The sequence below is a fragment of the Hemitrygon akajei genome, chromosome 23 (assembly GCF_048418815.1).
Source record: "Hemitrygon akajei chromosome 23, sHemAka1.3, whole genome shotgun sequence".
NCBI classification, from domain to species: Eukaryota; Metazoa; Chordata; class Chondrichthyes; order Myliobatiformes; family Dasyatidae; genus Hemitrygon; species Hemitrygon akajei.
The window spans coordinates 13089869-13113925 of record NC_133146.1 but is presented as its reverse complement, the minus strand read 5'-3'; the positions used below and the strand labels follow the sequence as shown (position 1 = coordinate 13113925).

At 47.2% G+C, this 24057-nt stretch overlaps 1 protein-coding gene across 2 annotated transcripts in view; it reads right to left on the bottom strand.

Moving 5' to 3' along the window:
* LOC140715164 (A-type potassium channel modulatory protein KCNIP2) overlaps positions 1-23830 on the bottom strand; it is a 497102-nt gene extending 473272 nt beyond the window's left edge. Inside the window, exon 1 of one of the 2 annotated variants that reach the window (XM_073026951.1) lies at positions 23411-23830. In XM_073026951.1, coding sequence (XP_072883052.1) covers positions 23411-23480 — 70 coding nt within the window. In that variant the 5' untranslated portion in view covers positions 23481-23830. The remainder of the gene's footprint in view (positions 1-23410) is intronic. The other variant, XM_073026956.1, reaches the window with a different exon arrangement.
* Positions 23831-24057: the final 227 nt, after the last annotated feature.

Here is a 24057-nt window from a genome sequence, read left to right as displayed (position 1 = left end):
TCACTGTGTGACAGTAATAAACTGGATAGACAGACAGGCAGAAGCAAATGTTACACTGGGTGGACGGGAAAGGGAGGTGAGATTACAATAGACAGATAGACAGACAGGCAGAAGCAAATGTTACACTGGGTGGACGGGAAAGGGAGGTGAGATTACAATAGACAGATAGACAGACAGGCAGAAGCAAATGTTACACTGGGTGGACGGGAAAGGGAGGTGAGATTACAATCAGATCAACTACAATCACGCTGAAAGGCAAAGCAGACTCAAAGGACGAGGTGGCCGACAATTGCTCTAACTCAAATTTTGTTATAAACGTATTGTCCCCTCAGTGGCCGCTTTATTAGGTACAGGAGTGGAACCCAGTGTGGTCTTCCGCTGTTGTAGCCCATCCACTCTGAGGGTCAACAAGATATGCATTCAAAGTTGACTTTCTCCATACCACTGTTGTAACGCATGGTTATTTGAGTGCCTTCTTGTCAGCTTGAGCCAGTTTGGCCATTCACCTCTAACTCCTCAAATGAACAAGAATTGCTGCTCACTGGATTTTTTTTGGGTTTTTTTTGCACCTTTCTCTGGAGACTGTTATGTATGAAAATGCCAGGAGATCAGCAGTTTCTGAAATACTCAAACCACCCCATCTGGCACCAACAATCATTCCACAGTCAAAGTCACCTAGATTGCACTTTGTCCCCAGCTGAACAGCAGATGAACCTCTTGACCATATCTGCATGCTCTTATGCGTTGAGTCACTGCCACACGATTGGCTGGTTAAATATTTGCACTAACGAACAAGAGGTACCAGATAAAGTGCCGCTAAGTCGATACCCAACCTTGCAGCTGAAATCACGAGTATATGGAACCATTCTCTTCACATCCTTCCAAAAGCGCGGTGACCAGATCCGAACCCAGTTTATCAGCTGGGGCTGAAATAGTCTTTCCTGTAGGTTCAGCATGACCTCACTGCTTTTGTGCCTGTTAGATCTGGAGATGATGCCATCCAGAAGGTTCTTTGGAAATCACGGATGAGGCAAAACTCTTCCAGTTGCTGCTGTTTTGTTGGCTGGTCGCCAAAGTGCAGGCCAGACTGGGTTAGCCTGTACCAGCAAGCAAGGCAGGTAAAGATGTAACAGATTTCGCCGCATGCTCCGCCTTATTTTACCGCCAACCAGTCTGAAACGGTTAGATAAGCAAACCCGGGAACAGATCCTGACCGAGTCAGAGCAACAATGGCTAATATTAGGGGGCATAATTTTGAAGTGTTTGGAAGAAAGTATAAGGGGGGGATATCAGAGGTAAGATTTTTCACACAGAGAGTAGTGGCTGTGTGGAAAACCCTGCTAGGGCTCGTGGTAGAGGCAGATACATAGAAACATAGAAACCCTACAACACAATACAGGCCCTTCATGTCCTTTGGCTGTGCCAAACATGTCCTTACTTTAGAAATTACCTAGAGTTACCCATAGCCCTCTATTTTCCTAAGCTCCATGTACCTATCCAGGAGTCTCTTAAAAGTCCGTATCATATCCGCCTCCACCACCGTCACCAGCAGCTCATTCCACGCACTCACCACTCTCTGCATAGAAAACTTACCCCTGAAAACCCCTCTCGTGTTGGCCATTTCAGCCCTGGGAAAAAGCCTCTGACTATCCACACGATCAACGCCTCTCATTAGGGACATTTAAGAAACTTTAATTTTATTTAAGAAACATAGGGCACATGGATGATAGAAAAATGAGGGATATGTGTGAGGGCAAGGTTAGACTGGTTTTAGAGTAGGTTAGAAGGTCGGTACAACATTGTGGGCTGAAGGGCCTGTATTATTCTATGTTCTATGAGTCACATGTTGGCTCTGCAGACAAAAAAAAAACTACAGAAATATAGAATCTAATACACAAGCTGCTAGAAGTTTTGGACAGAGAAATAATTATATAGACATATGCATATAAGCCACAGTAGCACAGCGGTGAGTGTGACTCTGTTACGGCTTGGGTTGCTGGAGTTCGGAGTTTAATCCCAGCACTCTCTCTAAGGAGCTCGTGCGTCCTCCCCACGGAACGTGCTTGGGTTTTCTCCGGGTGCTCAAGTTTCCTCCCACAGTCCAAAGGTGTACAGGTTAGTAGGTTAATTGGTCATTGTAAATTGTCTAGGGTTAAATTGGGGGCTGCTGGGCAGCGCAGCCTGAAGGGTAGGGCCTATTCCGCACCATATCTCTAAATAAATAACTAAAATATAAGCAAGTATTAAAATAAAATAAATCTACAAGATAAAGAAAACAACAATTTGGACCCTAATCCAACATGCTCTGTGTTTATTGTTATAAATCCTCACATCCAACGTACTTCCATCCCTCATCCTGTCCTGTCGCTTTAAGAGAATGTACCTTTACCCTCAGACTCTACAGACTCCTGAAGTATGTTCAAGAACAGTGATGCACCATCAATAACTCACTCTGAGACGTAGGAAGCGAGGTATCGGCTTTTATTGACTGGAAGAATGAACAACACTACATCCCGGAGAATGAAGCCGGGCACAGGCCTCAATCGCCTTTATACCGGGGTCTGTGGGAGGAGCCACAGGAGCTGTCAGCAGGGTCTGTGGGAGGAGCCACAGGAGCTGTCAGCAGGGGTCTGTGGGAGGAGTCACAGGAGCAGTCAGCAGGGGTCTGTGGGAGGAGCCACAGGAGCAGTCAGCAGGGGTCTGTGGGAGGAGCCACAGGAGCAATCAGCAGGGGGTCTGTGGGAGGAGCCACAGGAGCAGTCAGCAGGGGGTCTGTGGGAGGAGTCAGCAGGGGTCTGTGGGAGGAGTCAGCAGGGGTCTGTGGGAGGAGTCACAGGAGCAGTCAGCAGGGGGTCTGTGGGAGGAGTCAGCAGGGGTCTGTGGGAGGAGTCAGCAGGGGTCTGTGGGAGGAGTCACAGGAGCAGTCAGCAGGGGTCTGTGGGAGGAGCCACAGGAGCAGTCAGCGGGGGTCTGTGGGAGGAGCCACAGGAGCAGTCAGCGGGGGTCTGTGGGAGGAGCCACAGGAGCAGTCAGCAGGGGTCAGTGGGAGGAGTCAGCAGGGGTCTGTGGGAGGAGTCACAGGAGCAGTCAGCAGGGGTCTGTGGGAGGAGCCACAGGAGCAGTCAGCGGGGGTCTGTGGGAGGAGCCACAGGAGCAGTCAGCAGGGGTCTGTGGGAGGAGTCACAGGAGCAGTCAGCAGGGGTCTGTGGGAGGAGTCACAGGAGCAGTCAGCAGGGGTCTGTGGGAGGAGTCACAGGAGCAGTCAGCAGGGGTCTGTGGGAGGAGCCACAGGAGCAGTCAGCGGGGGTCTGTGGGAGGAGCCACAGGAGCAGTCAGCGGGGGTCTGTGGGAGGAGCCACAGGAGGAGTCAGCAGGGGTCTGTGGGAGGAGTCAGCAGGGGTCAGTGGGAGGAGTCAGCAGGGGTCTGTGGGAGGAGTCAGCAGGGGTCTGTGGGAGGAGCCACAGGAGCAGTCAGCGGGGGTCTGTGGGAGGAGCCACAGGAGCAGTCAGCGGGGGTCTGTGGGAGGAGCCACAGGAGCAGTCAGCAGGGGGTCTGTGGGAGGAGCCACAGGAGCAGTCAGCAGGGGTCTGTGGGAGGAGCCACAGGAGCTGTCAGCAGGGGGTCTGTGGGAGGAGCCACAGGAGCAGTCAGCAGGGGTCTGTGGGAGGAGCCACAGGAGCAGTCAGCAGGGGTCTGTGGGAGGGGCCACAGGAGCAGTCAGCAGGGGTCTGTGGGAGGAGCCACAGGAGCAGTCAGCAGGGGTCTGTGGGAGGGGCCACAGGAGCAGTCAGCAGGGGTCTGTGGGAGGAGCCACAGGAGCAGTCAGTGGGGGTCTGTGGGAGGAGTCAGCAGGGGTCTGTGGGAGGAGCCACAGGAGCAGTCAGCGGGGGGTCTGTGGGAGGAGCCACAGGATCAGTCAGCAGGGGGTCTGTGGGAGGAGTCACAGGAGCTGTCAGCAGGGGGTCTGTGGGAGGAGCCACAGGAGCAGTCAGCAGGGGGTCTGTGGGAGGGGCCACAGGAGCAGTCAGCAGGGGTCAGTGGGAGGAGCCACAGGAGCAGTCAGCAGGGGTCTGTGGGAGGAGCCACAGGAGCTGTCAGCAGGGGGTCTGTGGGAGGAGCCACAGGAGCAGTCAGCAGGGGTCTGTGGGAGGAGCCACAGGAGCTGTCAGCAGGGGTCTGTGGGAGGAGCCACAGGAGCAGTCAGCGGGGGTCTGTGGGAGGAGCCACAGGAGCAGTCAGCTGGGGGGGGGGGGGGGGTCTGTGGGAGGAACCACAGGAGCAGTCCAGACAGGTATATGTAGTTCACCACAAACAGCTGCTTCCCTTCAATCATTCCGTTCTTGCACAATCCTAATCACTACAGTTCAAAACCAGTGTGGCCACTCGGGTCAACGTCCACTATGTTTATTTTTTGTTCTGATTGTGCTTTTTTCTTGAAAATATTGTGCATAATTTATGCTTAGCATACCGTATGACTTCCTTGTGAATGGTGCCTACCCGACGCTGTGTGCCCGTGACGCCGCTGCAGGTTAGTTTCTCATTGCACCTGTTCATCACGTACTGGTGTGTGCGGCACGTTGATTTTTGCCTTTGACTCTGTTGCACTCTGTGGGACTGGGCTATGTCTGCATATCCTCCATCCATTCTTGCTCTACGTTCACGTCTGATGATCAGCAAGGAATCAGGTTCCTTCTTAGACACACAGCGGGTTTATGCTACTGCAGTGCCAGAGGAGGAATTCAGAATGTTTGCAAAAACATTCCCCCACCACACCCTCTCCAATTTGTCACTGACAACGTCATCCCATGTTAAAATTGATAAGGCTTCTCTGCATTGACTAGAGCCAGGTACTGATTACAGCGGAGCAGAAAGGTTTTGGGTCACCGACCACTAACTGCAGAATTAATTCGAGACCTAAATCTCACAGCACAATCCCTGGTGCTATATGTGCACACTCTCCTTATCAGAGTAATGCTTCTAATCCTTCAGGGGAAACAGAAGGCCGCGAGAAACAGAAAATCCTTCATTTCTAACACACTCGACTCAAGTGCAAGTCAGTCCAAGACAGTGCAGAACTCCTGAACTGTAGGATCACAAAGTTTCAACAGATGTACCATGGGGAGCATTCTAAATGGCTGCTTCACTGTCTGGTACTGAGGAGTCACTGCACAGGTTGTAAACTTCATCATGGGCACCAGCCTCCTCAGCAGCCAGGACAGCTTCAAAGGACGATGCCTCAAAAAGGCAGCATCCATCATTAAGGACCCCCATCACCCAAGACATGCCGTCTTCTCACATACCATCAGGAGCCTGAAAACACACACTCAATGTTTCAGGAACAGCTGCTTCCCCTCCACCATCAAATTACCGAATGGACAATGAACCCATGAACACTTCCTCCGTGCTTTTCTCCTTTCTTTTTACACCACTTACTTAATTTAATTTATTTTGTATATACTTGTTAGAATTTATAGTTTTTATTATTCTGTATTGCTACCACAAAACAACAAATTTCTTGACATACGTCAATGATATTAAACCTGATTCTGATTCTTAAACTCACCAACAAAGTTGCACGTGCCAATGTCCCACCAATAACATGTTCATAATAACAAATAACCGGACATTGCTCTTCCCTCCCCTCCCTTGGACAGAAGATACAAAGCCTAAAAGCAAGTATCAACAGGCTCAAAGACAGTTTCTATTGCAGTGTTATCAGATGTTTGAATTGACATCTTGTATGACAAAATAGACTCGATCTCACCATCTACAGGACTGTGCAGAAGTCTTAGGCACAATAATCGGCGCAGACTAGAAGGGCCGAGATGGCCTATTTCTGTGCTGTAATTGTTATATGGTTATATGGTATATATAACTAAGGTACATTTGCACAGTACTGTCTTTGTCAACCTGGAGCGCAGAGTGAGTTTGTAAATCTGGCCAGAGTGAAGAATGTTGGGAATGGAGAGGGTGAAGCACTGTGAGAGGGGTGTAGGACAGGTGGCAGAGAAGGTGTGCCAAGGTAGGGGGTGCCATGGGTGCAGACACACCCAGTCTTGAGCACCAGGAAAGGTCATTTGATTCCTAGCAATCGGTGTATTGATCACTATAGAATGTCTCTCTGGTGCTTCCCTCTCCCTCCCCTCTCTCTTCCTCTTTCCCCAACCGTGATTCCCCTCTCCCTGTCTCCTTCCCACTCTCAGTCCACAATAGAGACCCATATCAGAATCAGGTTTATCATCACTCACACATCTCATGAAATTTGTTTTCTTTTAGCAGCAGCAGTACAGTGCAATACATAAAATTACTGAAGTACTGTGCGAACCTCTAGCTATATACATGTGCACGAGCTTTTTTTGCACAGTACTGTATCTCGTGATGATCTTGCTGCCCAGATGAAGGGTCGCAGCCCAAACATCAACTGCTTATTTTCCTCCATAGATGCCGCCTGACCTGCTGAGTTCCTCCAGCACTTTGTGTTATGTTGCTTAAGATTTCTAGCATCTGCAGAATCTCTTGTGCTTAAAAGTGGAATTTTCCTGCATTAATTATTTCTCTGGTCCCATGAACCAAAATATTGGTATATCACTAAATTGGTTTATTATTGTCATGTGTACCTAAGTGTGGAGAAACACTCTGCTTTGCATGCCATCCATAGAAGTTATTTCATCGCATCAGTGCATTGAGGTAAAGCAGCAAGAAAACGCAGAAAATCATAAGCAAGAGTCCCCTCATCAGGTTGCAAAAATAGAGCTCAAGCTTCAGAGATAGTGCAAGGCAGATGACAGGATCCAAGAGCCACAATGAGGAATCAGTGCACAAGAGCTGGGGTTGGAAGAGAAGTGATACACTCTTTCCCTGAAACCCAAGGAGAGAGCTCTTCTGAGGGCAGAGGATTCAAAAACGAAGGAACAGTATTTTCAGGATTTATTATCTAATAGTTGGCCCACTTACAGTGGTTCATAAATGAGGTAGAGCTTTGAGCTCCGGCTCTGCGGAGTTCGATAAATCCATCTGAAAGCTGCACATTTCCAATGGTTTTTTTTTTGGGCTTTGATTCCTTGCCATCCTGAAGTAATTTCCTCTCTCCTTGCAGGTCCTGCCCAGCACATACCATTGCCAGGGTGAAAGGTCGGGTGGGCCATCTGTAACAAGCCAGCTGGTCATTAATTACTGAAAGCCACAGGGAGTGCCAGATAGCACAAACAAGCAAAACTCAAAAAAAAAACTATTTCATCAAATAAACTTCGTGAGCCGGGGTTTCCCATCAATTGGGGGTCTGTTGGACCATTGCCAATCTCCAAAGCAGGTCACAGAGGAATTCTCCAATCCACTAGCTGGCTTGGATTTTTAGCTGTCCTTGCAACAGATTGTATGATTTCAGCTGAGACGAACAGTGAAGCCATAAGACATCTTGAGCCTTTTCTTTATTCTAACTATCACCTCTTTATTTCTATATTCATTCAACAAACCAGTCTGCTTTATTTCATTCTCAATTTCAACATCTGTTGATCCACATCCCTAAATCTCTCTGTTTCTTCGTTCTGTTAGAGCTCTCCGGGGTCATTTTGACTTTGGCTGTTCATGTGAAATACCCAATATTTATTCAGCTACACATCCTGAATTTCATTTCTACTGCAACTGTCACTGGTTATTTCACGCTTCCCTTGCCTCCCCCTTCTGCATCCCAACCTCTCAGAAACATCAGCAGGAATTGGTATTCAACATCTCACTCCAGCTCCACATCTCAGTGAGACCTTCTACCTCGGTGCCAGCTCCCAGCACCAACCCCGTATCTCCTCAGTTGCATTAATATCTAACAAACCACCGAGTCTGTGTTGAATAGACTGAGTGGCTGAACCTCAGTTAACAGAATCAGAATCAGCTTTATTATCATCGATGTATGTCATGAAATGTGTTGTCTTGTGGCAGCAGTCTAGTGCAATACATTAAATATACTATAAATTACAAGAAAAAATATATTATATACATATCTATAATATTATATAATATATAAGACCATAAGATATAGGTGCAGAAGTAGGTCATTCGGCCCATCGAGTCTGCTCTGCAATTCAATCATGGGCTGATCCAATTCTTTCAGTCATCCCCACTCCCCTGCCTTCTCCCCATACCCTTTGATGCCCTGGTTAATCAAGAACAAATTCCATAGATTTACCAGCCTCTGACTAAAGTAATTTCTCCGCATCTCTGTTCTAAATGGATGTCCTTCAGTCCTGAAGTCGTACCATCTTGTCCTAGACTCCCCTACCATGGGAAATAACTTTGCCAAATCTAATCTGTTCAGGCCTTTTAACATTCGGGATGTTTCTATGAGATCCCCCCCTCATTCTCCTGAACTCCAGGGAATACAGCCCAAGAGCTGCCAGACGTTCCTCATACCGTAACCCTTCCATTCATATCATGCTCTTCATATTATTTATGTGTTTTATTATTATTATTTTGTATTAACACAGTTTTGTCTTCTGCACAATGGGTTTTTTGTCTTTGTCTGTGTACTTTATTATTGATTCTCTATTATTTCTTTGTTCTGTGAACCTCCACGGGAAAATTAATCTCAGGATAGTATATGGTGACATGAATTCAGATTCAGATTCAGTTTATTGTCATTTAGAAACCCCAAATGCAATGCAGTTAAAAAATGAGACAATGTTCCTCCAGAATGATATCACAAAAGCATATGACAAAACAGACTACACTAGAAAATCCACATACTTAGATAATAAATTCACTCAGAGAATTTGTACCTTTCACCACCTTCTCAATGAGAACAGCCCTTCCTATCTCAGTCCTGAATGGTCAACCCCTTAGACTAAGACTGTGACCCCTGGTTCCAGCCTCTAGCCAGGAGAAGCAGAAGTCCTGCATTTATGTTGCATGCTTCAGTTATTTATTTTTTATTCTTACAGATTTCAGGCTGCTTTCTAATTTACCCACTCCACATTATCCTGTTGTGGATCTTTCAGATGTAATCACTAAGTATGAATGATAATTCACAGCCAAAATATATTCCCCCCTGATGCACCATCAATAACTCTCGGAGACGTGGGTTAAGGTAGGCTTTTATTGGCTGGAAGAAAGCACAAGCAGCAAGCGACCACCACACAACATCCTGGAGACTGAGGACAGGGCTCAGGCCTCAATCGCCTTTATACAGGGGTCTGTGGGAGGAGCCACAGGAGCAGTCAGCGGGGGGGGGGGGGGGTGGGCGTGTCCAGACAGGTATATGTAGTTCACCACACCCCTTGCAACATGTACTCCCCACAAAGGTCTTTTTTCAATCAATTAGCTTAAATCTGTATCTCTGGTTACCACCTCTCCTCTTCCTCTTAGATTTTTGGAATTCAACAGTGTTCTGGAAACTGGTATAAACATCGACATGGACACAGGGTAGGATGTGAGGTAGGTGCATGTGTGGGAAAGGCTTAGAGGAACAAGGGGCAAAAGTGGGCAAATGCAGACGTACAATTATACAGCACCAAAACCGGCCCTTCAACCCAACTAGCCCATGCTGACCAAGATGCCCAAACCAAACTAATCCTATTTGCCTGTGTCTGGCCCATAATCTTCTAAGCCTTTCCTATCCATGTCCCTGTCCAAGTGTCTTTTAATACTTGTTATTGTAGCTGCCTCAACTGCTTTCTTTGGCAGTTTATCCAACTTAGACACATTGTGTAAAATAGTTGTCCCTCAAGTTCCTAATAAACCTTTCCCCTCTCACCTTAAAACCATACCCTCTACACAAAGTACACTGCAGGTGCTGTGGTCAAAGCAGCCCGTACAACATGCTGGAGGAACTCAGCAGGTCGGACAGCATCCTTGGAAATGAACAGTCAACATTTCGGGCTGAGTTCCCCCTAGTCCTCTAGTTCCATGCCCTCTAGTTGTTGATTCCCCAGCCTCAGGAAAGACTGAGTGCATTTACCCTGTCAATGCCCCTCATGATTTTATATACCTCTGTAAGATTGCCTCTTTGTTCTTATGCTCCAAGATACAAGGTCCCAGCCTGTCCAACCTTTCCCTGGGACTCAGTCCCTCAAGTCCCGGCAACATCTTTCTAAGTCTTTTCTGTGCTCTTTCCAGTTGAATACCATCTTTCCTGATGAAAACTGAACACTGTATTCCAATTATAGCCACATCAACATAGTTTCCCAACTTCCACCACTATTCCCTGACTAATGAAAGCCAACTAGCCAGTACCTTTCTTCACCACCCTGCCTACCTGTTACTCTACTTACAGTGAACCATGTTCTTGTACTCCAGGGTCCTCTGATCTACAGCACTCTCCAATGCTGTTCACTGCAAAAGTCCTACCTGGATTTGACTTCCCAAAATGTAACAGCTTGCATTTGTCTTAGTCAAACACTTACCTGAGGGGCCTCACAGAAATGTAGTGGTTAGCGCAATTATTTTAGAGTGCAGGTTTGGGGTTCAGCTCCTGCCGCTGTGTGTAGGCTGCTTGTATGTTCTGCCTGTGACTGTGTGGGTTTCCACCCACATTCCAAAGATGTAGGGTTAAGGTTTGTAAGTTGTGTGCCACTTGCGAGCTGCCCCCAGCACAATCCTTGGAAGTGTTGGTCAATGATGCAAAACAAGGCATTTCACTGTATGCTTCAATGTACGTGACAAATAAAGCTAATCCTTAAACTGCAGTTGCCATTCCTTGGCCCATTTACTCAGCTGATCAAAATCCCCCTGTAATTTTTGATCACCACCTTCATTATCCACAGGAGCACCTATTTTAGAGTCCACAAACAGAGCTAGCTTAGATGAGTTGGCATGGACATTTGGCTAAAGGGCCTGTTTCCTTATGGTATCAACCTATGGTTCTAACTCCCTTGGGTTCCATTAGCAAAGCACGTTTACGTTGGCATAGAACCGCTTTATTCCCTATTTTACTCACTAAAGGTTATCACCTCAGTTATAATGGGACAAAGCACACACTGCAACTCTACTAATGAGTAAACCTATTGATGCACACAACAGGATTACAAACTGATGTGGAATAAGTTCAGTGGAGGAATAAAAGCCAGGATTCAGAGTGCAAATATAGAAAAATATAATTGGTATCATTCTTTGTTAAGATGAATCCCTCTGAGACCGCCTTTCTTCATCTGTGTTTCCACTAATCCTCTCCACCGAGACTCCTCCGTTTAAATTGAACTCTCCACATGTGACCCAGCTAAAAACGCACTCTCTCCAATGTGCAGCGACCAGCTGTTTCCTCTAGGTGAGCTCCTGCCGGGCAAATTCTAAATTTGCTTCCGTCCCTGGCTAGGTCAGTGTCGCAGATAATCAATGGCAAGGCATTGTGATGGACAGGGATACCATCAACACAATATGGTTCCCTTTAATCCTTTTCTATAGAGTTCTGTAGATGTACCGTGGAGAACATTCTAAGTGGTTGCCTCTGGAATGTAGGGGCCACTGCACAGGACTGGAAGAAGCTGCAGGGTATTGTAAACTCAACCAGCTTCGTCCTGAGCACTAGCTTTCCCAGCATTGAGGACATCTTCAAAAGGCGATGCCTCAAAAATGTGGCATCCATCATTAATGGCCCCATCACCTAGGACACGGTGTCTTGTTGCTACCATCAGGGAGGAGGTACAGGAGCCTCAATGTTTTAGGAGCAGCTTCTTCTACACCACCATCAGATTTCTGAATGGACCATGAACACTACCTCACTGATGTTTGCTCTCTTTTTTACACCGCTTACTTAATTTTCTCTACATATATTTCTTAATGAAATTTATGCCATATTTTATGGATGGCTGCACTGCTGCCACAAAATGATGGATTTCACAACATATGTCAGTGATAATAAACCTAATTCTGATTCTGATTTTCTCCCCTGAGAGATTATCACTGCTGGTAGGGGATGGGCAACCACGAGGGACTGAATTTGAGAATTAGGTTGAGGAAGCCTCGGGATATTCAGAAAGCTTACATTTTTCAAAGCTCTCACTTTCTTCTGTTTCATTTTTTTCTCTCCCTCAGGAACCTTTCCTTCAGTAAAGTAGAAGATTTCTGTACTAGTGACTACTTTTACCTTGGGATAGCCCTTACATTGAGCTACCACGCAACTTCACCATGACAACTTGAAATGATAACGCCGCTTCCCTTCCCACGGATGCTGCCTGTCCCGTTGAGTATCTCTAGCATTTTCTGTGTCTTAGGTTTGCAGCATCTGCAGTTTTTATCACTTTCATTTTCTATTCACTATTTCTTCTCAGTCCAATATTCCAAGTTATCCACTCTGAATGGAAAAGGAGATCAGTTAGATGGGGGTGAACACTGGGGCAAGGGAAGCTCTTCTAGTTTCTATCATCAGGGAGGAGATACAGGAGTCTGAAGATCCACACTCAATGATTCAAAGCTTCTTCCGCTCTGCCATCAGATTTCTGAGTGGTCCATGAATCCCCGACTCTTTATTATTCCTTTATTTTGCACCAATAATTTTTTTCTTAATTTTTGTAACTTTATGTCTTTGCACTGTCCTGCTGCTACAAAACAACAAGTTCCATCTTATCTCAATCAGTGATAATAAATTGCTTCTTCTTCCGCCTTTTACCCCTTCCACGTATCATTCCCCCCCACCCCAGCTTCTTACCTCATCCTCCTCCCACACCCACCCACCTTCCCCCTCATCTACCACTTGCCAGCTTCTACTCTTTCCCATCTCCCAGCCTCCTTTTATGGGTTCGTCCCTCTTCCTTTCTGGTCCTAATGAAGGCGCCCAGCCTGAAATGTTAACTGTTGACCTTCCTCCATAGATGCTGCCTGACCTGCTGCATTCCTCCAGCAATGTGTATACATTGCTCTGGATTTCCAGCATCTGCAGAAACTCCTGTGTTCATCATAAATCTGATCCTGATTCTGAGAAATTATGGGATCCAAGTGGGAATTCCAACTTCTTGAGATTTCAGGAGGAAAAAATGGGTTTACAGAAGGAATGGGAAGATCTGGGGAGGAAGACAACGGCAGCTTCAATCCGACCGTCAATCAACTTTAAAACACATAGGTCACAGAACAGTACTGCACAATATTGTGTCAAACCAGCCAAAGGGTAATTTTTCAAAAAAAAACAAAATCTAATCCCACCAACCTGCACAACATCCATATCCCTCCATCCTCCTCATATTCATGTGTTTATCTGAACACCTCTAATATATTTGCTTCTGTCACCTTACCAGGCATCCACCACTCTCTGAGTAAAAAACTTACCCCTCACATCTCCTTTGAACCTACCCCTCTCAACATCAATGCATGCCCTGAATCAACACTTAATCACCCTGTCTACCTTGTCGTTGTCCTTGGGCTTTACTTCTTCATCTCCACTGCGACACGCTATTCTGCACTCTTTTTAACTACTCAGTGTAGGGTAAGATCTGCCTGGAAATGATACAAACCAGAGCTTTTCATTGCAACTCATTATACATGATAATACGAAACCAATGCCATAGCCAATGGTTAGAATATCACTGATCAAACAGGAAGAGTTTGGGCTTCAATTCAAAGCGTCGATAATCGCCTCCCTCCGTACAGATGCTGCTTAACCCATTGATTTCGTCCCGCTCATTGGTGCTGATGAAGGATCTCGTCTGTTTACTCTTTTCCACAGATGTTGCCCGGTTCAGTTCCTCCAGCATTTGTGTGCGTTGCTTTGGATTCCCAGCATCCACCGATGCTGCCGTGTTCGCGATCCTCCGGCAGATTGTCTGTTGTTTGCAGAGTGCTAAGCGCGAATGCCATGGAGACTCTCCAAACCTTTGATCCTAAAGCAAACAAGATTGGTCTTTCTGCAACTGACAGCAGTGTTTAAGAATTAGTCTGTAATATAGTAAAACTGTATCCTGCCGTCTTCCCCCTTCCTTCTCAGTCCTGAAGAAGGGTCTCGACCCGAAGCGTCGACTGATTATTCACTTCCATAGACAATGCCTGACCTGCTGAGCTCCTCCAGCATTTTCCACTCAATGCCCAGTTATATAAATCTTTCATAAAATGCACTAAATAATTGAGAATTCTCACTGCCTGGAAGAGTGGTTGAGGGTTGAGGGTGCACTTGGATGAGCCCTTGAGGCATCAGCTGGAGACTGTCGCACCAACAATTACTACCCCCAGAAAGGTGAAGGGTTCCTGACGCCACTCTCCCGTCCATGTCACGCACCGACAATATCAGGATTCCTTCAACAGCACCAGGTCTGATCCTCAAACTCCCCTCCTCAACAAAAAGGAATGCAACATATCATCTCGAATCCTGGAGAAGAAGATTCCTTCTTCTTCAGCCCTAAATTGCCTTCCAGGATTGATTTGTCATTCTTCAGTACATGAGTAAGTACCCCCGTCACCCAGGTCATGCCCTGTTCTCATTGCTACCATCAGGAAGGAGGTAGAGAAGCCTGAAGACGCACACTCAATGATCCGGTAACAGCTTCTTCCCCTCTGCCATCTGATTCCTGAATGGACACTGCATCACTTCTTTTTTTCCTTTTTTTTGCACCACTTATTTCCTTTCTCTGTTATTGTACTGCTGCCTCAAAGACAACAATTTCACGGCATATGCCGGTGATATTAAACCTGATTCAGATAAAGGAGACGAAACGATCGTTACTTTGGGTCCAATGCGGCATTAAAAACACAATATATATGAAGAACACAATAAAAAAATAACAAAAATAAAACTCAATAAATATAACTATAAAGGAAGTACTATAGAACACAATGTACAAATAACTGTTATATAGATAGGCTGATTGTACGCATATAAACTGACACTAAGTGACGTGTAGTAGTGGTGTTGGGGGAGGGGGGACGGTGTTACTGGGTGGAGGTGTTGATCAACTTGCCAGCTTGGGGGAGGCAAGTCTTCCACCTATCCCCTCCCAGATCCCCCCCTTCCTTATCTATGCACCTTCCTGGTGTCATCTATCATCTGCCAGCGTGTGCCCCATCCCCATCCCAACACCCCCACCCCCCACATACACAGTCTTATTCTGGTTTCTGCCCCCTTCCTTCCCAGTCCTGATGAAAGGTCTTGGCCTGAGACTCTGATTGTTTATTCCCCTTCATAGATGCTGCCTGATCTTCTGAGTTCCTCCAGCATTGTGTGTGTGTGTGTGTGTGTGTGTGTGTGTGTGTGTGTGTGTGTGTGTGTGTGTGTGTGTGTGTGTGTGTGTGTGTGTGTGTGTGTATGTGTGTGTGAGTGTGTGTGTGTGTGTGTGTGTGTGTGTGTGCGTGTGTGTGAGTGTGTGTGTGTGTGTGTGTGTATGTGTGTGTGAGTGTGTGTGTGTGTATGTGTGTGTGTGTGTATGTGTGTGTGAGTGTGTGTGTGTGTGTGTGTATGTGTGTGTGAGTGTGTGTGTGTGTGTGTGTGTGTGTGTGAGTGTGTGTGTGTGTGTGTGTGTGTGTGTGTGTGTGTGTGTGTGTGTGGGGGGGGGGGGGAGGGAGAAAGAGAGAGAGACACACAAACAGGTTGATAGCAACCTGTGTGTTGTGTATGTGCATGTTTCTGTCTGCCTGTCTATGTCTGTGTTGTGTATGAGTGTGTGTGTGTGTGTGCATGTGTGTGCGTGTGTAGTACAAACGTTTGTGATATATCACAGAAGCAATTCACCACTTACCCAAGCAGAATTTTGATTGAACAGTAAGTTCTGGCCTTTATAGCAACAGGTAGATCTCACACATGCGTCTAAGAGAATCTCATAACAAGCTATGAGGTAGTAGACCAGCAATGGGGTTAGGTTAAATTGTATTAATTGGCCAGTGTGGATTAATGAAGCAAACATCCTCCTGCGGCATTGTCAGTTTTTGTCATTCCATGACTATTTCACCTTTTCTAAAACTAAGCACAGCTTCAACAGGTTGCCATTTCAAATATTCCTAACCATCCCATGATGCTTCAGTTGACACCCATCTTGTCTCAAGTGATTATCAGATTGGTTTGAGATTGTGGGCCCTCACTGGGTCTTGAACCCACAATACATTCGACCCAGTGTCACCAAGAGAATTCCATATTGATGACAGTGGTGTCCATTGGGTGACTCACTCTGAAATCATAGGGCTATGTTTCACTGTACGCTACACACAGGGTGCTCTCCAACATCAATAAAACCAAAGGAAGTTCTAGCTACTGCCCTGGATAAACATCACTTCTCCAACGCACACCACAGAAGACAGGCTAACTGATAATTCAATGGAGCTCAGGTATGGAAAGCTGCAGTCCAAACAATAAACTTCTGTTTCTCTTCATGACTATCGTGACAAGAAAAGAACTGAGATGGGTGGAAGAATTGTTTCCCCGAGCTGGCAGGTTGATCAACACCTCCACTCATTAACAACTCCCAACACCAGTTCTTACGCATCGCCCTGTGTCAGTTTATATACGTACAATCAGTCTATCTATATAATAGTCAGTTTTCAGGCCCGAGAGCAATGGTTGGTCGGTGCAGCTGTAAAAAACAGATGGAAAATTGCATGGGGGGGGGGGGTGGGTGGGTTATTTGGAAGTAGAGTGAACTAGATGGACAGAATGGCATCTTTATTTGCAGCAGTTATCTGTGACTCTGTGATTGTATAAAGGCGAGGTGTATTTATTTTCCACCTCTTGTGGGCAGAGTGTTGGAGGGTTATAGGTCAAGCCCATTACCATGAATCTGAAGTCACATAGACATCAAGGTCGGCAGGTTTTCTTATTAAAGATTTAAGATGAGGTTTATTTGTCACATGTGTATTGAAACATCAAAACATATAGTGAAAAACATTGACCATACCTATGCAGACCATATATCTGCTGGGGGCAGCCTGCAAATGTCACCATGCTTCGGCCCAGGCGTGGGATTTCCACGACCCAACCCTAACCCTTTGGAATATGGCAGGAAACATGTGGGGAAAACGTACAAACTCCTTACAGGCGGCGGCAGAGCTGAACCCTGATCGGGAGGTCGTTGACGATGTAGAAAGCTCCACCAACTGACACGCTACCTTGGCCGCCCCAAGACAGCAGAGTTTGTGCTCAGTGTTTACAAGACGTTACAAAGATATCACTAAGTTGGAAAGAATGTTAGGAAGAATTGTGAGAAGGCTGTCAAGAGCCTGAGGTACAAAGAGAGGCTGAAAGGCTGAACTTAATTCCTTGGAGTGTAACGGACTGAGGGGTGACCTTATCGAGGTGTGTGAAATCAGGAAGGGCAGATAATGTGAATGCAGTACGTCCTTCTCCCAGGGAAGGGAATCAAATTCTAGAGAGCACAGGTTTAGGAAAGATGTAACAAGGGGTCTGGGGGGCAAATTCTTCACTCAGAGAATGCTGGATATATAGAATGAACTGTCAGAGGAAGTGGTTATCAAATACAGCAACAACATTCAAAGGACATAAGGTACCCCATGCAAGGCTTATTGAGAAAGTAAGGAGGCATGGGATCCAAGGGGACATTGCTTTGTGGATCCAGAACTGGCTTGCACACAGAAGGCAAAGAGCAGATGTAAATGGGTCATATTCTGCATGGAGGTCGGTCCCCAGTGGAGTGCCTCAGGGATCTGTTCTGGGTCCCCTTCTCTTCGTGAGTTTTATAAATGACCTGGATGAGGAAGTGAAGGGATGGGTTAGTAAATTTGCTGATCATACAAAGGGTGGGGGTGTTGTAGGTAGTGTGGAGGGCTGTCAGAGGTTACAGCGGGAACATTGATAGGATGCAAAACTGGGCTGAGAAGTGGCAGATGGAGTTCAACCCAGATAAGTGTGAGGTGGTTCATTTTGGTAGGTCATATTTGATGACAGAATATAGTATCAATGGTAAAACTCTTGGCAGTGTGGAGGATCAGAGGGATCTTGGGGTCCGAGTCCATAGGATACCCAAAGCTGCTGCGCAGGTTAACTCTGTGGTTAAGAAGGCATACAGTGCATTGGCCTTCATCAACCATGGGATTGAGTTTAAGAGCCGAGAGGTACTGTTACAGCTATATAGGACCTTGCTCAGACCCCACTTGGAGTACTGTGCTCAATTCTGGTCACCTCACTACAGAAAACTATAGAAAGGGTTCAGGGGAGATTTACAATGATGTTGCCTGGATTGGGGAGCATGCCTTATGAGAATAGGTTGAGTGAACTTGGCCTTTTCTCCTTGGAGAGACAGAGGATGAGAGGTGACCTGAATGAGGTGTATAAGATGATGAGAGGCGTTGATTGTGTGGATAGTCAGAGGCTTTTTCCCAGGGCTGAAATGGCTAGCACCAGAGGGCACAGTTTTAAGGTGCCTGGAAGTAGGTACACAGGAGATGTCCGGGGTAAGTTTTTTACTCAGAGAGAGGTGAGTGCGTGGAATGGGCTGCCGGCAACGGTGGTGGAGGCGGATACGATAGGGTCTTTTAAGAGACTCCTGGATAGGTACATGGAGCTTAGAAAAATAGAGGGCTATGGGTAAGCCTGGGTAATTTCTAAAGTAAGTACATGTTCTGCACAGCATTTTGGGCCGAAGGGCCTGTATTGTGCTGTAGGATTTCTATGTTTCTATGACATTTGGGCAGGTACGTGGATCGGAAAGGTTTGGAGGGGCATGGGCCAAACGCAGCCAAACGGGACGAGATGGAAATCTTGTGGAGCTCGGAGAACTTGGGCGTAAGAGCCTGTTTGTGCGCCGTGTGCCCGTGGTTCTCTAATATTCTGGTATCTTCAGTTTATTAACCTGCCGAGTTAAAGACCGAAACTATACAGCTATCGGCAGAACTCTGTCGGCGGAAAATGGCCAAGATTCCTGCCGTTATGCTGGGGTCAAAACCGCGGCGCTACCGCACCAGAAGTGTGTGTATTGAGGGGTGGATTTGGGATAGTGGTTAACCAGCGAAAGGCAAATGGATTACGACGCCGCAGCTCCGAATGCTAATTGGGAAAAAGTGGGCTTTGAAGCAGTCCTGATGAGAGCGCCTCGGCCGGAAGAGTCGACTGTTCATTCCCTCAGCCTGGTCCCTCCAGCGTCATGTTTGTGTTGCTCCAGATCTCCAACGTCCGCTGAATATCTCCTGAAACCTCGACTTTGTAGCTTTCAATTTCAAGGGGGAGGTTTTCCCTCCCAGAAAAACCGCATACAGCCCAGTCCACACTGCTTATCCGTTCCTGGACCGACTCGGTCTGACACGGGCCAGTGTCAACAAGAGTCACAGGGTTCATGGGTTAAGGGTGAAGGGGGAAAAGTTTAAAGGGAACATTGGGGGGGGGGCTTCTTCACGCAGAGAGTGGTGGGAGTGTGGAATGAGCTGCCAGATGAAGTGGTAAATGCGGGCTCACTTTTAACATTTAAGAAAAACTTGGACAGGTACATGGATGAGAGGTGTATGGAGGGATATGGTCCAGGTGCAGGTCAGTGGGACTAGGCAGAAAAATGGTTCGGCACAGCCAAGAAGGGCCGAAGGGCCTGTTTCTGTGCTGTAATGTTCTATGGTTCAGATCAGCCTGTGGGTGGAGGGTACCTGCAGCGCGCAGCCTATTCTCCAACACCCGGGTAGAAGTTACTTCAAGCAGGTCGGTGATTAATTTACAAGCCGCTGTCCTTTCGGCCTTGGTCAGCTCGGAGACACGGTGCCGGAGGACCAGGGCAACAGGGGTTGTATTAGTAAACACTGAATACGGGGAAGGACTCTCCCGATGCTCAGCGATGCCTCCAGAATGCGGCATTCGCTATTAAAGACCTCCAGCACCCAAGACACGCTCTCTTCTTACCAATACCATCAATACAGGAGCCTGAAAAAACACACTCAACGTTTTAGGAACAGCTTCTTCCCCTCCACCATCAGATTTCAGAAAGGCCAATGAACCCATGAACATTATCTAACTATTTTTGCTCTCTTTTTGCGCTACTGATTTGATTTATTTTTTTATATACACTCAGTGGCCACCTTATTAAGTACACCAGTACTCCTGCTCATTAATGCAAATACCTAATCAGCCAATCAGGTGGCAGAACCTCAATGCATTAAAGCAAGAGGTTCAGTTATTGTTCAGTCGAGATATCAGTATGAAGAAGAAAAGTGATCGAAGTGACTCTAACGATTGTTGGTGCCAGACGGGGTGGCTTGAGTATATGAAAAAACTTCCTTTTCAAATCTTTTTATTATTACTATTCAAAATAACACAGGTACATCGAAGTAACAACACTTACAATGCCTCAAAGAAAAGAAATTATCTGATGACCTCCTGGGATTTTCACGTACAACAGACTCTAGAGATGACAGAAAAAGATGCACGCAAACAAAGTAAGTGGCCGTTCTCTGAGTGAAAACGTCTTGTCTAATGAGGGAGGTCAGAGGTGAATAGCCAGACTGGTTCAAACTGACAGCAAGGCAACAGCAACCCAGATAATCACGTGTGACAACAGTGGTCCGCAGAAGAGTATCTCTGAACACACGACACGTCAAAACCTGAAAAATCAGAAAACCACGAAAGTACACTCTGCGGCCGCTCTGTGGTACAGGAGGCACCGGATAAAACGGCCACTGAGTCTATTTCTTATAGTAATGTATAATTGTTATGTATTGCAATGAACTACCAAATAACAAATTTCGGGAAATATGTTAGTGATATTAAACCTGACACTGATTCTGATTCCGAACCGCCAAAATGTCATCACCCCCCTGAGGAATCAAGCTGCCTTCTTTGCCCGGAACAGCAGATGGGATCCCCGACAGTGCTGCACTCTCTGGACAGAAAAGGGCCTAGGCAGAGTGGACGTGGTCACCACCTTTCCAATAGGACCAAAGGGCACTATCTTAGAACACAAGGACGTCCTTTAAAACAGACTTGAGGAGGGAATTCTTGAGGCAGAGCGTGGTGAATCTGTGGAATTCATTGCCACAGACGGCTGTGGAGGCCAAATCATTGAGTTTATTGGAGGTTGACAGCTTCTTGACTAGTAAGGACGTCAAAGATTAGGGGAAGAATGGGATTGAGCGGGATAATAAATCGGCTATGATGGAAAGATGTAGCGAGGTCGAATAGCCTAATTCTACTCCCATAGCTTATGGTTTTATGCTGACACCAGGACGGTCATTTATATAAGTACCTTCGGCGTGACGACTCAATGCCCCTCGCAACCCACGGCTTTATGACTCGCGCGGAATTTTCATCCACCAAGCCACGGCAGACACCCTAAATCGCCAGCTTTTATTGTTCTCAAGAAGTCGTTGCCTTCCCACTCCAAACCCCGTCCATGAAGGGGTTAACAAAGAAAACTCTGACCCCCCCCTCACCACACACACACACACACACACACACACACACACACACACACACACACACACACACACACACACACACACACACACACACACACACACACACACACACACACACACACACACACCTACCGCATCCACACCTGCTCTGTCTTTAAGGGCAGCGATCGGTATAAAAGACCCCGGAGAAACTTAAGCCGGTAACGCATCTCAGTGGGGTTACTCCGCATTCCTGACAGCCGCGATCTCCCCCGCCCCCCAGAAATCCCTCGCCCCTTCCAACCGACCTTCTCTCCTCAACAAAATCCAGGCCTCTCCCCGGTAAATCACCCCACCCTTCCAGCCACTGGAGGTGTACGAGGCAATAAGAGTGGACAGACAGAGACTTTTTCCCCAGGGCGGAGGAAAGTAGAGAGGGATGTCGGGGTAAGTTTTCGTTAACAGGGAATGATGGACGAATGGAACGTACTGCCAAGGGAGAGGCCAGAGGCAGGTGCATGAGGTGCATTTATGAGACTCTTAGATTGGCGCGTGGATGATAGAAATATGGGAGGGAAGGGTTAGATTGATTTTGGAGTAAGTTGAAAGGTCGGCGCCCCGCACCGTGCTGCAAGGTTCCGTGTTCCGTGTTCACTCCGGGAGTTGATGATTGTTCTGTTCTTTCTTGGCTACCCGGAGAGGAAGAGTTTCAGAGTGGTGTACTTTGACAATAAATGAACCCTCGAACCTTTCCTAAACCACCTCTCCAAGATTCCCCGCCTTCCCAAATCACTGCTTCTTGTTCCTTCCGTGGCGCATTGGGCGGCATTTTTTTTGCCATTTGTCTGTTTAGTTTTACGAGGCCGAGTTGCTAGCTCGACGCTCAACCCAGCACGGATGGAAACCCGACCCGATCCGAACCCGACACCATTCGCCTCGAAATCCGGGTGCTGATCGGCCTGCAAATCAGTGTTTAAACCCTCCCAAAAAGCCCTACTCTTTCAACAGCTATCCCCTTCTCAAAACTCCCCATCTTTCCCTAATCTCCCTGCCCTTTCAGCCTCCATCAGCCGCCTTTCCATAGCTCCTCGTATTTTCATCTAGCATCTCTCCGCTCTTCTGATCACTTCTTACTGCTCCGCCAAGCTCCCCTGCTCTGCAATGAATCTACGGCGAGCAGAATCCGGCCGCTCTCAAACACATCGCGCGTCTTGATGAAGGGCCTCGGCCCCAAACGTCGACACTTTAATCCTTTTACAGACGCTGCTTGGCAGGCTGAGTTCCTTCAGCACCTTGTGTGTGTTACTTCGAATTTCCAGCATCAGCAGAGTCCCCTGCGTGAATGATTTGCCCATTCTAACCAATCTTCGGTCGGTAACGAGTTCCAACACGTCCAACCAACATCAATTTCTCCCCAGCTGTTCCAAACAGCCTCCTCTTCTCCAAAATTTCCCATTCCCACGTCTCCAACCTCCAACCACCCCAAGCCCCAACTGACGAACCTCTTCCAACCCCCCGCACTTCTCTGCGCTCGCCCAATGCTTCCTGTAACCAACAGACAAGCCCCGATTGGGGCTTTCTCCACGGTTTTTGCTCGCGAGTTGAGGCTTTCACTGCTGAAGGCGGTGGGGTGGCCCTGGAGAGTTGGGAAACGGGGGCGGGGTGGGTGGGGGGGGGGGGGGGGAGAGATGGAAGCATTCTGATGCGACACCCAATGGCTTTTCATTCGGGTGGTGCCAACGTAAATCAACCCGACATAGTGTGCTGGCGCAAACTACGGATCAAACTTTGTCATTGCCACAGCACGGACTCGCCAGCTCTTTCCACGCCCCCTGTCCCTTCACTCACAAAGAAGCTTCCCCAAAGCCCCATGCCCCGCTCCCCACACAAACTCTTCCAAAATATGCCCCCCCCCCCTCCACAGATCAGTGCCAATGAGTTCCGGGGGAAAACACTCAATGAATCAAGCCTAGGTGCAGTCAGATGGAATTAAATCCAATTTCAATGGAACTATAAACCTGGGACAGCAAAGATAAGACACGATAATAATCCAAACAATTCCAAGTGGCAACACAAAAGCAAGACAACTGGCTGAGATCCGTCATGCAAAGAAATTCCACATTTTAAGCGATCCTCAAACTCGCACGGAGCAAATTCCGGCCAGCGATTTATTTTTAACTGTCTTACCGGGGAGCTGATCGTATCCGTCCATGTCTCTCTGCTCCGTGACGCCGGACTTCTTGCTTTTCCCTTTCATGTTCTCCCAGGGAGACAGCGGGATGGGGAGGGGTGGAATTTGTTTTATATAGTATATTGGGAATCAAAAAGTGATACGAGCGCCTGACAAGCCGCTGACACCGAACCTTCTTCAATGGAGAATTTGAAAGGAGAAAGGGAAGAGAGAGATTGGGTAGGTAAACGGGAATCGAGGGTTAAAGTGGATCCATGGGTGAGTTATTCCTGGGAATTTCTACTTCCCTGCGATAGAATCTGTCAGTTCCTCCTCGAAGGTGTTTATCGAGTAGTCCGTGTGTAGCTGGAACTCGCCTCTCTCTCTCTCTCTCTCTCTCTCTCTCTCTCTCTCTCTCTCTCTCTCTCTCTCTCTCTCTCTCCTCTCTCCCTCTCTCTCTCTATGTATCTATCTATCTCCCTCCCTCTCTCTTCTCTCTCTCTCACTCACACACCCCTTCTCTCACTCACTCCTCTCTGTGTGCCCTCTTTCCCTCCTTCTCTGTCTCTCTCTCCTCTCTCTCTCCTCCTTCCTCTCTCACTCCTCTCTCCTCTCTCTCTCTCTCTCTCTCTCTCTCTCTCTCTCTCTCTCTCTCTCTCTCTCT